General features: G+C 35.2%; 1 protein-coding gene across 4 annotated transcripts in view; it reads right to left on the bottom strand.

Annotated features, from left to right (window-relative positions):
- The window catches only part of rnf24 (ring finger protein 24), a 33,124-nt gene extending 31,189 nt beyond the window's left edge, over positions 1-1,935 (bottom strand). Inside the window, exon 1 of one of the 4 annotated variants that reach the window (XM_079614757.1) lies at positions 1,473-1,935. Coding sequence is in view for 2 of the 4 variants with exons in the window: in XM_079614756.1 (XP_079470882.1) it covers positions 669-685 (17 nt within the window). In the remaining 2 variants the exon portion in view is untranslated. Of the gene's footprint in view, positions 1-668; positions 812-1,472 lie in introns of those variants that run through there. The other 3 variants (XM_079614755.1, XM_079614756.1, XM_079614754.1) reach the window with 3 other exon arrangements.
- Positions 1,936-16,401: the final 14,466 nt, after the last annotated feature.

Raw genomic sequence — 16,401 nt, 5'->3', positions numbered from 1 at the left:
AAAAAAAAAACGACTAAAACTACATTTTACCCCAGAAAGAAAGTAAACCCCAAAATACAGGTTTAACGTCGGATAGACGTATGGATTTTATTTTATTTTAATCTTGGCCTATTTGTCATGTAAAATATCTCGAGGCAAAATAAAATAAAGTGTCAATGCAGCATAACTAAACATTCTCCAGCGCTGGAGTTCATAATGAAGTGCACCGATTACTATTGTGTTTACATTGTGTAACAGGAGCACGTGGACAACAAACAGCTGGGGTCAGGCCAGCACGCGCCTAGAACGTTCTGCTCACGCCACGCGCTTTCTTTATTATCATTATGACGTCGAGAAGTTTGACAACACAAATGAATGAACGAGCATTCAGCAAAAAAGCGCTTGTCGCAGTGTCCGACTAACACACAGCCGATAAAGGGTCTCAAGAAAGTGCTGCTGAAAATCAGAGACAGAGTGGTTTTGAATTGCATTCGATTAGTTAAACCATTTCAGGTTGTATTTCTCCGCTTAGCCTACTTATTCGTCTGATAGTAGGCGATGTCTCCGCCATCTGAGACTATACAGAGAGAAATGAAAGTAGAAGCGAAACCACATATGTCTAGGCTAAATGTTATGAACATAAACATTATTCGTCTATAACCGCCGTTAAACACTTAAAAAAAACTTACATTAGCTCACAAGCCATTCTGCTCTCTGCAACATTAATGGGAAGTCCAAATCATTTCTGCGAATCGATTCGTTCAAACAGAATCAGTTAAAGGGGATTCAGCGTTCTTTACGTTATGACGTAGTCAGTCACCCCGTGGTCCCTGACATGTTCCAGTAAAGTATTGTGTAATATTACTGTTTATTACGTTGTTACATTTTATAAATAGCCAAATAATAAAACTAGTATTGTAATTTAGTACGCCATAGAGTTTCACAGTAGGCCTGATTAGCCAACTGTGATAACATACATTTCATGTTGAATTTAAATGCAATAGGCTAAGCATTTTCATTAAACTACTAATTTTAATTTCTTTTAATCTCTTAACTGAAAGGTTTATTCGTTCTTAGATTAAGTGCTTTTTATTCAAGTCGACTCTTGTTGCTTGGTTAAATATATCCAGTACAATTCATAATATTTAACTTTAAAGTAACGAATTCCATATTCCATATTACGAATCTGACATGTTCGAAAGAGGCGCTGCAATGAGTCGGCGGGTGAGCCGCACGGACAGAATCAGACCAATTGTGAAACGGCTCAACAGAATCATTATAAGGATCCGACTCAAAAGAACAATTCGTTAATAAGGATCCGGACATCGCTAACCAGCAGGCTAAAGGCATCAGTTTATGTATTTCAACCATCAATTTAGGTCTCACGCTTTAATCAGTGTACTTGAGGAATAAATAATGCCAAAGAAGAATGTCTGTTTACGATAGTGCATAACATGTTGTTCATGTGGTGTGTAGTGGGCTATTAGACTTACCAGCCGTTTCTCCGCCACTCCTCCCTCCTGCTCGATCACAAACCCAAACAGATGAGAAAAGAGCTCAAACTCAGCGCTTCCCCAATGTAATTCAGCTCCAACCTTTCTCTAGCAACCGACCATAAATAAACCAACCACGTCTTTTAATCTGCAGCAATTCGAGCGCGATGGTAACAAATCAGAAATCATGTAAACACAAGCATAGTATGCTGTAAATTCACAGATGCTTGTAAAACAAAAATCTACAAAAACTCAAATATCTTCCCAGGTGGCTTGAGGCTGTAGTGAAGTGTGTGCGCTCCTGATATGCGTCTGCATGGGGTGGTAGATTGAGATTTTTGGTGGTGGATGTGAACTCAGCAGCACGTAGCTCACGACACGAGCAGGTCCCTCCTCCTCCTTCATCACAGAGAGAGGGGAGTCAGTCCAGTGTGTGTGTGTGTGTGTGTGTGAGGAGCGATGCGGATGCTTTCAGAGAGGGAGGGGCAGATATACGTAGCTCCTGCTGAACCTCCTTAGACTGTATGGACATTATATCCTCCTGAGATCCAGCTATTCCTTTTTGTCAAGTTTTTATACTGCTTGCTTATAATATAATATAATATAATATAATATAATATAATATAATATAATATAATATAATATAATATAATATAACATAACATAACATAACATAACATAATATAATATAATATAGCCTACAACTACATTCATTCGACAAGCATTTTGGAGAATGGATAATATCATAATATAATATACAATATAATATATAATATAATTAATATAATATGATAAAATAGAGCATATTTAATTTATTAATAACCTAATAAACTCAAAGTCAAAACAAGTCAAAAACCCAATTCTCGAAGTTTGGAGAATGTAATATAATATAATATAATATAATAATCAATTTTCTCTGTATTTATAATGTATATACACACACACACACAACCCCAGCAGTTTGGATAATATAATATAATATAATATAATATAATATAATATAATATAATATAATGTAATATAATAATACATTTTCTCTGGATTTCTAATGTATATACACACACACAACCCCAGCAGTTTGGATAATATAATATAATATAATATAATATAATATAATATAATATAATATAATATAATATAATATAATATAATATAATATAATATAATATATTTCCTTTTTCCGCTGTATTTATAATTAACATGAAAACATTTCATATATTAAATTTGCCATTTATATACAGTATGAAAGTATCGATCATATTTGATGAATCTAGGGCAGTCTTAGAGAGTTCGAATCAGTGCCCAGTGCAAACCGTTTTGGATTCAACCGTCTCTGGAAAGCACAGTGAGTGGGCACACTTGGTTGAGACAGCCTATACGTGAGTGCCAGTGCATGCCAATGAGGTGCCACTGACAGACACATATTGTACCAGAGCCAACTGAGCGGAATCATGGGAACCCATGAATAGCTGCCTGGGGGTGGGTCGAGAGACCAGGGTGGCAGCGCTTACAAAGCCCTATTGAGGACGACACACCGGGCGCTAGACTGGAACTGAATCAAGTGACATGTGGGGTATAAAGGGTGCAAGGAGGCAGGAAGCATTATCCAATCAAGTAGAATGAAGTAGGCTATTACACTACAGGGCCTAGAGACCTCTGGAATGACGGTTAAAGTGATTTTAACCTTTGACAACTACCACAGGCATGCAAACAAACCAATCTTTAATGCCGCATATTCCTTACTCTAAACAGCTATCATCTCAGAGAAAATGTAAGGCTTTTATCATCTTAAGTGTTTTCGTGATCCTATTCATTGTCCAAAACATTCTGATGTCACAATACTTAAGCATGTTGTAAAAGTATTGGTATGATGTCCCCTTAACACACAGTGCTAAAAATCCATTTGCTTGTCTTTTAATATTTAAAAAGAGGTGTAAATATGAGGCTTTGTTGAATGTTTATCTGTCCATTGAGATTAAGATGTTTTGAATCTTCCCAATAGTCAAAAATGCACATTTATTTCCTTATTTGATCTGGTAATTAACATCTCAATTCAGTGTGTAGAGATTAATTGCATAAAGGCACAATGTCTTGTGCTTTTACACATAAGTGCTGATTTCACAATGCGATTAAAATTACAAAATGTCCAAGCACTTATAACAGTGGCGTTATTTTTCATAGCTTCATAGCTTTCTTTCATTTGCAACATAGCAAACACAATAGAGATGTCAGTCAAAGACTGCTGATGAAGTTTACAGAAAAAGGATCCATTGACCCGATCGGAATTCTAGGAATCCTTTGAAAAACAGGTCTGCAATACACATTTGTGAAGCTGAATTGTGTAAAGAAGCCACTGCATGATAAACGCGTCGTCTGATTTTGTTTTATAAAGGATGTGTATAGTTCTATGAATTATTTTTTGGGCAAATGAACAGAGAACAGGACATTATTGTGAGACAACAGGGAGCTTTATCTATATTTCCATGGTCACCAGTCACCACAGAAGAAGCTGTAATCAAAAGTTCAGATCTTTCTGCAGAGCAGAACTACAGATTTGTATGTGAACGCCCTCTCGTGTTTGCAAGTTGCTAATACACTCTGAGTGCAAAAGTTCTCACTTGGGCAATTTCCATGTTGGTAGTCTAATATGTACACTTTAGGAAGGTGTATACACCCTTACACCTAAAAAGGCGTGCATTAGGTATATGCACTCTAATATACACCCTTTCAGAGTAAATAAGGTACAAAACGTGTACCTTTGAAAATGGTACAGTGGAGAGAACAAGTATTTGATATACACTGCCGATTTTGCTAATAATAAACTTATTTTTTATCATAGGTACTATTCAACTGTAAGACGGAATCTAAAACAAAAATCCAGAAAATCACATTGTATGATTTTTTAAAATAATTAATTTGCATTTTATTGCATGACATAAGTAGGCTATATGATCACCTACCAACCAGTAAGAATTCCGGCTCTCACAGACCTGTTAGTTTTTCTTTAAGAAGCCCTCCTGTTCTCCACTCATTACCTGTATTAACTTCACCTGTTTGAACTTGTTACCTGTATAAAAGACACCTGTCCACACACTCAATCAAACAAACAGACTCCAACCTCTCCACAATGGCCAAGACCAGAGAGCTGTGTAAGGACATCAGGGATAAAATTGTAGACCATTTCAGGTTGTATTTCTCCGCTTAGCCTACTTATTCGTCTGATAGTAGGCGGTGTCTCCGCCATCTGAGACTATACAGAGAGAAATGAAAGTAGAAGCGAAACCACATATGTCTAGGCTAAATGTTTTGAACATAAACATTATTCGTCTATAACCGCCGTTAAACACTTAAAAAAACTTACATTAGCTCACAAGCCATTCTGCTATCTGCAACATTAATGGGAAGTCCAAATCATTTCTGCGAATCGATTCGTTCAAACAGAATCAGTTAAAGGGGATTCAGCGTTCTTTACGTTATGACGTAGTCAGTCACCCCGTGGTCCCTGACATGTTCCAGTAAAGTATTGTGTAATATATTACTGTTTATTACGTTGTTAAATTTTATAAATAGCCAAATAATAAAACTAGTATTGTAATTTAGTACGCCATAGAGTTACAGGTTACAGAGGTACAGTGGAAATTTGCCAAGTATAGCTTTATAAATAAATATATACCAGTGCTGTTGTCTACGAATTTTAAGTGATGTCCAACCAACTAAATCATAAAGAATGCAGTGATGGGTAAGGGACTTTGAATTTGTTATGAATCGTAGTGATGTATGGTAAACTGAATCAACATGACACAGAATGGAAAATGCAGCATGCATGTACAATGTATCACCATAATCAATTACAGGCAGAAAAGTAGCTTCCACAAGATTCTTCTTAGCACTAAAAGTAAAGCAAGATTTGTTTCTGTAATAGAAGCCGAGCTTGACTTTAAGTTTCTTAACTAAAGCAGTAACATGTTCATTGAAGGAAAGCTTATCATCTATCCATATCCCCAAGTACTTGTATGAAGACACTCTCTCAATTGATTTCCCATCTAATGACAAAATGCCACAATGGTCGGGTAGCTGTGCTCGAGCTTTTGAGAAGACCATAAACTTTGTTTTCTGTGTATTTAAAGCCATTTTTAAAATTAATAATGTATATTGCAATGCCTGAAATGCAGTCTGAAGTTCCTGCACTGCTACTGATATGGTGGAAGCCTGGGTGTAAACCACTGTATCATCAGCGTATAAATGTAATTTGGCTTGAACATCTCTATCCAAATCATTTATAAAAATTGAAAACAGAATGGGTCCTAAGATTGATCCCTGAGGGACACCTTTAGTTATCTCAAGAAAATCAGATTTATAACCTTCAGCATAAACACATTGAGTACGACCTACAAAATAATTCTGGAACCATGCAACAGCCTTCTCACTTAAACCAACTGAACGTAGTTTGGTCAATAACAATCCATGATCAACTGAATCAAATGCCTTAGAAAGATCAACAAATAATGCAGCAGAATGTTGCTTCTTATCTAAGGCCCCAATAATATCATTTGTCACTAATGTAGCAGCAGTGATAGTGATATGGCCACTTCTGAACCCTGACTGAAAATTATTTAAAATGTTTTTTATCAGTCAAATACTGTTTTAACTGTACATTCATAAATGATTCCATGATTCAAATGCAGAAAACCATCAATAACACACTACGCCGTCATGGATTAAAATCCTGCAGCGCACGCACAGTCCCCCTGCTCAAGCCAGCGCATGTCCAGGCCCGTCTGAAGTTTGCCAATGACCATCTGGATGATCCAGAGAAGGAATGGGAGAAGGTCATGTGGTCTGATGAGACAAAAATAGAGCTTTTTGGTCTAAACTCCACTCGCCGTGTTTGGAGGAAGAAGGATGAGTACAACCCCAAGAACACCATCCCAACCGTGAAGCATGGAGGTGGAAACATCATTCTTTGGCGATGCTTTTCTGATGTATCAAATATTTATGTCATGCAATAAAATGCAAATGAATTACTACATTAATTACTATTACTATTAATTCATACAATGTGATTTTCTGGATTTTTGTTTTAGATTCCGTCACTCACAGTTGAAAAGCACCTATGTTTACAGACTTCTACATGCTTTGTAAGTAGGAAACCCTGCAAACTCTGCAGTTTATTAAATGCTTGTTCTCCCCACTGTATACTTCAGTGACAACTTGATTTTGCACCTAACAGGTTTGTCAAAGTTTATTCCAACATTTTTTTATTTTTTTGTTGGATTACATAGTATCTGCCACAACTATTAGTGTAGCCTTCAGATTAAGAATTAATGAATTAATGTCCATTCTATTTTACGCATATCAAATAATCTTTAAAGAAAAAAAAAAACATATTATCTCAATCATAATTTGTATAGGTTTTTTACTATACCATTCAAATGTTTGGGGTTGGAATTATTTTTTGATGTTTTTGAAAAAAAAAATCTTCTGCTTACCAAGGCTGCATTTATTTGATCAAAACAAAGTACAACCATAATATTGTGAAATATTACAATAAAAAATAAAAAAACTGTTTTCTACTTTAATATATATTTAGGAGTAATTGATTCCCACAATGACATAGTTTAATTTTTAGCAGCTATTACTAGTCTTCCTTGTCATAAGATCCTTTAAAAATCATTGATTTGGTGCTCAAGAAATATTTCTTATTATTATCAATGTAGAAGAGTTGTGCTGCTTCATATTTTTGTGGAAACCATGATACAGTTTTTTCAAAATTCTTTGATAAATAGAAAGTTCAAAAGAACAGATTTTTTTCCCAGAAATCTTTTTTAGCATTTAACGTCTTTACTGTCAGTTTTGTATTTTTGCTGAATAAAAGTATTAATTTCTCAGAAAAATAAAACCTTTTTGAACAATAGTGTAACCACCAGATTGTGTCAAACTAAAGTTGCCATACTTAAATCATCTTCAAGAAAAATACACTGAACAGCATAAAATGTTAAATGAAAGGTGCCATTCAAATTAAGGAATCTCTGGAAAAAATCTTGGCATCAATGGGTTAAAGTTCTAGTGTTTATTTGCTAAATATGTTTATCTAAAGATTGACACAACAAACACACCCCGGGCAGTGTAATTTTTGTTTGTTGCTTTGTATTTTGCTTGGAGCATCAGCTGTTCTAACAGTTATTGGGAATGTGATTTACTACACACCTGAAGGCAATAACTGACCTTTAACCAAGATGAGACTTGACAGAGGTCATGGCTGAGAAGAAATGGAGCTCAGTCAATTCAAAATGTAGCTTGAGGAAGATACAATTTTATTTGTCAGAGAGGCACTCAGAAATTCTAATAGCAGTGTTGTTAGAATCTTAAGAAAATGGTTAATGGAGTTATCTGTTGCAGACGGAGAACAATAGCGGTCCAAACACTGATCCCTGTGGAACACCAGTGCTGCAGGGTGAGGACAGAGATCATTTGCCAATTCCATTTGAAAGGGTAATTTACTCACCCTCATGTCATTCCAAAATGTCTTTCTTTTGTGGAACACAAATTTTTTAAAGAATGGTGGTAACCAAACCATTTTGGTTACCATTGACTTCCGTTGTAAAAAAACCTCCCCAAAAAACAACAACCTTAAGAGTGAGTAAATGATGACAGAATTGTTATTTTTGGCTGAATCTCTAAATCTGTCTCTCGTATCACTCTGCAGTCTCTTTCTTGTTACACAGACTAATATGTAATTTCACACCTTTTCATAGATTTATTTGGTAAGTAAAAGTCTTAAAATAAGTTGATTAATGTGGTACAATAAATGCCTTCATTGTGATAAAAGACCTGTATCCTATACAGTACTTCATCTCTTAATTAAATATTTTTAGACTAAAGTCAACGGTTTGTTAATATGAATATATATATAGATCACCAATAAAGAACTGTCTCCATAACACGCTTTCTCTTTTCTGTTCTACATCTATGTATCCTCCAGGTGGCAGCAAAATACACTTCATGGCTATGAATTCTACGGGATCCCCATCATATTTGATATGGGTAGTGTTTTGCCTATAATAGTAATGTCTTGACAGACATAACACACACATTGTCCATTTTCTGCACTGATGGTAATGATCCACCCGAGAAAGTCTGAATTTCTCTTTCAGGAGCTAGAGATGTTTCCATGGTTTCTGTAGAAAGTGAAAAAGCTCCTACAAGCAATCACAGGCAGCAGATGTCTTCATAACTGCAATGACTAGAGGAGATTTACTCTTTTAACAGTTTCAAGGATGCTTTCTACATGCTCAACCATCTATTCATTGGAGAGAGAAAAATATTCTAAGCACTTTTCATAGAACACCATGGTGATATATGTATAAGAAACTTATATTTGTACTAATTCTTAAATGTAATAGTATTAGGTTAAACCACTATTTATTTATTTTTACCCCATTTGAAAATCATAAAAGCCAAAATTATACTCCAGGTGCCTCATACTTTATTTCATTGTTTCTCTCTAGATTTTTTTTCTAGATCTTTACTTGAAAAATCTGTGTTGGTGTTGCAAAAAAAGTATGGCTGAAAAATGAAACTACTATAACGGATAGTCATTGTGGTTAAACAAGTGCAAAGCCAACTGTCATTTTCACTTCGCTAAGTCACAGATATTCCAGGCAATGCTAAAGCAGTCTGTGGAATGCATGCAAAGACGGGGTCCTTTTCCACCATTAAAAGAAGATGCCATTTTAATAACCCTCAAGTAATCGGTTGTTTGCTAGCCGTTCGAGGACACTTCACTCCAGACTTTTCACAGTCGAGCCCGTGGCATTACTTACAGCTAGAGAACAGTTGCATAACACATCATCATGGCCTCTTTTGCAGAGTTGTGAACACTGAGCTCTTTGACTTTCCTACAGTGTTAACTGTGTTAACTGTGTTAACTGCGGTCAATCTATACAATTTGCAGAGTTTGCATTCATATGCATGTGCATTGCATTATTACAGTCAGGCAGAGGTGGACAGTAACAAAGTAGGCTTACTTGAGTACTGTAATATTTTGAGTATATCTACTTTACTGGAGTATAATTTTTTTCTGGAAACGTTTTACTTTAACTTCACTACATTTGAAAGACAAATATCGTACTTTTTACTTCACTATTTCTGTCAAAGTCCTTGAATAGAAGTAGTAACGCGTCAGGAGACGTGAGCGCATTTTAGTTGGAAATGAAAGTCTAATTGACGTCAGAACCCGACTGATGTTGGTTTCTGACGTCAACCTGATTTTAATTTTCTACCACAATACAACGTCTGTCTAATGTTGGAGATTGACGTCAATCTGATTTCGTTTTTTTACATCAACCTGATTTTCATTGTCAACGTTGGGGTTGGTCTTCTAAATGCTGTTGTTGTTTTGGAGCACACTAGCTTATAGATAACAGCAAGGCTAACATATTCATACTAAAATCCAAAAGACCTTTCATAAAGACTTTAAATAGGGCACTATTTGAGGGAACAGCCATTTGGGTGTCCAAAACCATTGTGGACGTTATTGAGTGCACTTATCCAATTTCACATTCAATCCCATTACTGGAACTATTTTCAAGAAATAAATTTGATATTGATATGAGGGTATAGGGGCGATTTCGGACACAACCAATATCTGATGATTTTTTTTTTAACTTGTAGGAAGTTACAACTTCTGACTCTGTAAGTCAGGTAAATTAGTAGCTGTGGATTTGCAAGAGCTGCTTCTGAACAATTAAAAGGAGACACTTCACATAGCAGCATGTATTTTAGTCACATAGGCTGCAGTGCTTGGTTGATTACTTACAAATAGTGGTCTATTACAGATTGTACAGTAGTTAGTAACGTAATACATTACATGTTTTAGGAATGTATTTGGACTATTTGGTTACTTTTAAATTACTTTTTAGATTACCTAAACTTATTTATCATATTGAGTTGAATATGACAATCTTATTGAAACACTGTAAAAAATTGCGCTGTAAAATAACAGTAATCTACTGGCAGCTGTGGTTGCCAGCAAAGTACTGTTAATTTACAGGCCTCTACCGTTATTATACAGCTCTCCTTTTTTACAGCATGTCACTGTAAAAATACAATGGAAGGTAACTTGTATCATTTGGGAAACCGATTGCTTCAAACAGTTCAAGTTTAAAAACGAGTATTTAAACTGATAGTATTGTGAACTTCATTTGAGTCCACTGAAAATGAATATCTCTTAATATAATACTGCAAACATCTAATGTGTAATCGTGAATGAATTAAAAACATGACATTAACTAAAATCTTTGCAGTTAGCGAACAGTAGCACACATGTATGTGCTAAAGTATTTAGCAACGAGATTGTCACTGCATCAGCAACTACACACTTCCTGCGTTTAAATAAAGCAACGGGCAGCATAACATCAGTGTTACTCTGTTCATCTTTGACTGAAGCACAGGCTCTACTCTCCAGCACAATGGTGACCCACAAAACTAATTATTTAAACTAACAGATCTCTCCTGTATCATCTTGTGCAAAACACATAAAACACTTCAGTTTAATATTTACTCTCTTTATCAGTTATTGACTTCGCAAAACTTTTTTCTATGAACTTTTACTAATATTTCAGTGAAATTAACTTATTTTGTTTAGTAAACCTGACTGTTAAATTTTACAGAATATTGCTGTTTTTCCTTGATTTTACGGTAATCTACTGGCAGCTGTGGTTGCCAGTAAAATGCTGTTTTTCTACAGTTTTATGCCGTAAATTAATTTACAGTTGATTACCGTTAAATTACACTTCACTCTGTTTTTTATTTATTTGACACATTTAACCCTTTAAACCCCACTGCAAAATCTTCAGTTTTAAATGAACACTTGTATGTCCACACTACAGGGTGTTGGAGTTACACTGAAGCAGTGTTGAAGTTAATTATATAATTCAGTGATTAATTAACTGATGATTGAGCATTAGTGATGAACACCTGACAAGGACAGAGAAACAACAAGAAGATAAAAAAAGTGAAACACAAGAACTACAACTTACTTCAGCCACAGAAGAAATGAAATCTCTGAAGATCTCAGCAGAGAAGGATTAAACAACTATAAAAAATAGCATTACCAGCTTCACTTATTATTAACCAGATTGACTTAATTCATTTTTTCGTCTACTGAAATTCCTATTGAGAATTAACAGAGGTTTAGATGTTGTTTTGTTTCATTTGACATTACCATTATGGAGATCAGTGTTTGCTTTAGTTGGGATCCTGATCCTTGACTTTAACATTAGTTATTATTTGGCTACTTTAACTGTGTATGTATAAAACACATTTGTTGTGGCAGAAGCAAAGCCAACAAAACTGAGATCAGGTGTTGCTGGTTATGTTTTGAATATTACGTCATCACATAATGTTTGTCTCTCTGATCAATCAGTTTCTAATTACTTATCAAAAATGTGTTTTTTAACACAGTTTAATTTAATATTACTACACTGTGAAACTAACGCAAAAGACCAAGCAGTGCTATGCAATCGGTTGTGAAGGATTTTTAAACTCATAATTCATAAAAAAATGTTGAACTATGTTTTCAGTTAGACAAACACAGACATCAAGAATCAGCCAATGAATCTCAACAATGGTGACAATCAACAAAAAAGATAACATAAAATCTGAACATCACAGAATACGCTACTAAAAGTCAATACAAAACCAACAGCAAAAATAAAAGCAAAAAGTACAAATTAAAGAAAATAACCAGACAATTCAGCTGCATAATTTATTCATGCTGCAATGCATGCTGGGAGTGGTGGCTGATTTTTTTGTACTATGCTGGTACCCAACATGCATTGCAGCATAACACTTCTGATTGTCACCATTGTTGAGATTCATACTCCGATTCTTGATGTCTGTGTGTGTGTCTAGCTGATCTGAAAATTCAAAATGTTCTTAGTATAAACTTTTTAAAATCCGTCATATTTTCTAAATGCCAAATTTCAGAAAAATATCATTCTGTAAAATCACAATAACACCAAAATCAAAAATATAAAACGTCAATAATATAATTAGACAACAAATGAGATCAGCGAATTGGGCCACTATATGATGATTGAGACCATTATCAAACAGCCATAATCATATGATACCTCTCCTCTTTCAGCTTTTTCGCCATAGCAAATTTATTTTTTAAGACACAGCTACCGCAGCCAAAGAAAAACTAATGTTCAAAGGTCAAGAGCCCAACTAAAGCAAACACTGATCACCATCATGGTAACATCAAATGAAAATAAAATGACATTAAATCTCTGCCACCTTTCAATAAGTCCTTCTGTATGGCGTTATTTTCCTGTCAAATGTCGAGAACGCATTATTGTAGCGCGAAAGTACATTAATATAATGCGCGAGCGCGAATCTCTCTGCTCGCGCACGAAATATGATGCGCGAGCGCGAATCTCTCTGCTCGCGCGCGGAATATAATGTACCGAGCGCGAATCCCGCGCGCGCGCTCTCAGATACACGCTGCTCTTGTAAGAATTTTCTCTGGGCTCGCTCAGAGAATATGCCTGCACTTAAAACCTGTTCAGTGGCATCGCGAATCTCTCCTCTTCGCTTAAAGTAAGCGTGTATGTGCTTAGACTGTGACCCGTGCGTTCGCGCATGCCTAAGTACTCTTCTCTTCCATTTCTTTCTCTTTGCTCTTGGCATAAACGCTGTCAAAACGGCAACAACCAATCATAAATAGGCTTCAACGGCTGACCAATGAAAACGCGACATCGTACATGGAATCTTATTGGTTGATATTGAACCGCACATGGAATAAGTTCAATCAAGACAAGCCGAGATGGATCCGCCGAATCGACGAGTTTTATTTGTTTTGATGTTAAATATGTCAAATGTATCTTAGAAATGTCTGGGAAGAGGGCGATTGGATTGTTTTACATATAAATGACCTAGACTGTCAACCACATTGTTCACACTACAGGTGCCATGCCCATTGAAAGTGAGATTTTTGAGCCAAATAGATTTGAAAGCCGATTCCAAAAGGCAAAAATAATATTTTACGTCTGATAATTAACACATTGTCTCGTGCAATCACACCATTTATTAACCATTAAGTACGTAGCGAGATCAACTGCTAAATTCAAATCTGAACAAATATTTGGGGGGAATCTAAGATAAGACTCTAAAGGTAGGCTATTTGAAGATACCTTTTCTAGACGTGTTCCCCGAACTATACCTTATTGTTGCTTAAAGGGAAAAATTAAAATTAAACCCAAAATTAAAATGATTAAAGTCATAATTTACTCCCACTCAAGTAGTTTCAAACCAGTATAAATTTCTTTGATCTGTTGAACACAAAGGAATATATTTATACATATACATATAAGAATGTAAGTAACTAACGTAAGTACCCCACCACCACGTAGCTACTACTAGTAGCCTAGAATAGAAAAAAATATGTGTATGAAATATGACAAGAGTTGAGCGCATTTGTCTCTGGTTCAGTGCAAAAGCACATTTGAATTTAGCAGTGAATCTTTGCATAATTTATTCTTTGCCATAATCCTAATTGAACACTGGGTGTGTTAGCCTACAGCTTCAGAATTATATTCGTATGTAGCCTATCACAGTGATAAGGTATCCTATAGCTAAGAGTGGTCCAGACCAACCTTACTAACGAATGTTAGTAAAATGTTATAAAGTTATACTTAAATAAGAACGTTTCGGGAAACACGTATTAACGTTAGATATAGCTTTAGTTTAAGGTATAATAATTTAAAGAAGGTTTCGGGAAATCCAGCCCTGTAACATTTCCTTTCAGATAACTTTAGAGTCTGGAGTACCAATTTTTACAAAACATATTGTGCAGATAGACAGTCTAGGTCATTCATTTATATGTAAAATAATCCAATCGCCCTCTTCCCAGACATTTCTAAGATACATTTGACATATTTAACATCAAAACAAATAAAACTCGTCGATTCGGCGGATCCATCTCGGCTTGTCTTGATTGAACTTATTCCATGTGCGGTTCAATATCAACCAATAAGATTCCATGTACGATGTCGCGTTTTCATTGGTCAGCCGTTGAAGCCTATTTATGATTGGTTGTTGCCGTTTTGACAGCGTTTATGCCAAGAGCAAAGAGAAAGAAATGGAAGAGAAGAGTACTTAGGCATGCGCGAACGCACGGGTCACAGTCTAAGCACATACACGCTTACTTTAAGCGAAGAGGAGAGATTCGCGATGCCACTGAACAGGTTTTAAGTGCAGGCATATTCTCTGAGCGAGCCCAGAGAAAATTCTTACAAGAGCAGCGTGTATCTGAGAGCGCGCGCGCGGGATTCGCGCTCGGTACATTATATTCCGCGCGCGAGCAGAGAGATTCGCGCTCGCGCATCATATTTCGTGCGCGAGCAGAGAGATTCGCGCTCGCGCATTATATTAATGTACTTTCGCGCTACAATAATGCGCTCTCGACATTTGACAGGAAAATAACGCCATACTTCTGTAGATGTAAATAAAGTCAGGTTAGTAATAAGTGAATCTGGTAATGCTTTTTGTGGAGTTGTTTAATCCTCCTCTGCTAAGATCTTTTGCTAAGATTTTTCTGTTCCTCTTGTTCTGATAGAGGAGTGATTCTGATAGTTAACAGCAGGTGTTCCTCAGTGTCTCAATTAACTTCGAAAATTAACTGAATTAACTATGAAATTATTCACTCAGTCAAGTAGACTGTATTAGTGAACTAGGCAATAGTGAATGAGGGTATAGGGTGTGATTTTGGAACACAGCCTCTTAGTGTCGACTTTGAGCGCTGTTAATTCACAGTATATTCCTGTAGGCTAGTTTCTCGAAAATGACAAATATCACCCAGAAGGCATTTTTTTACGGTATATTACTGTTTTAATGAAAAACAGTATGTTACTGTAAAATTTGGCCGTTTTTTTACAGATTTTTTTTACAGTGTACAAAGAGAAAAATAAAATATATTCCACAATATGAAGGGCATTAACATTACATTACATCAGGGATCCCCAAACTGTGGCTTGTGAAGGAACTGCAGGGGGTTATTGAGCTCATGAAAAGATAAAGATGAATTAAATAATGAAAATGTCAAATTAAAATAAATCAAATCAAATCAACACATACTAAAAATTAAAAAAAATAAAAATTAAAGTTTTTTACCTGCATGTCATTGCCATTAATTAACATCAGAGAATCGATTTGTGAATATGCAATGCTGTTAAATTATTAACTTAATTATTAAATATATAAGGTCAAAAGAGGTTCAACTGACTAAATAGTTTAGGAATAACTGCATTACATGTAAAAATGACATGGGTTTGTGCATTTAATGTGTTTGAAAGACAAAAGCCTCCCAAAGACATAATTATAAATGGTTAAACGACTCATTTAGTGATAATTCTAATAATAATTCAAATGTGTTCATCAGGATATATGCAATATCAAAAATACATTCCTTAAAAGTGAAACGATTACTGTAAATTGAGAGGTCAAGTGCTGTTGCCTCTCAATTTTCCATGAAATTATATTGCCACTTGACAAGTAGGTTTGACTATAGGCTATTTTTTTTAAAGGAAAATTGAAAAGATAACAAAAGAGTTGGGGATCATCAATGAATATGTAATCATGTAAACAATTAAAATGTAATTAGGATAATTGTAAAACATAATACAATCTACAAGTGCTTATAAGTATCGCATTACTTATTACTCTCTAAATCCCATATCAGCCTCAACCAGTTGAACAATACAAGACATGAAACTTCTCTTTTAATTCTTTCAAATAAATATACAATTGCATAAATTATTCTTAAACTGACCAAAGTATTTAAAGTGAGAATGTTACATTAAAAACATTAATTTTAACATTAGACAATCGACTGTTTTTCTATATTGTTCTATATTTGATAAAGTAG

This window comes from Phoxinus phoxinus (assembly GCF_949152265.1).
Source record: "Phoxinus phoxinus genome assembly, chromosome: 6".
In the NCBI taxonomy this organism is placed as follows: domain Eukaryota; kingdom Metazoa; phylum Chordata; class Actinopteri; order Cypriniformes; family Leuciscidae; genus Phoxinus; species Phoxinus phoxinus.
Note: the sequence above shows the minus strand (reverse complement) of the source record. Positions and strands in the feature narration are given on the sequence as shown.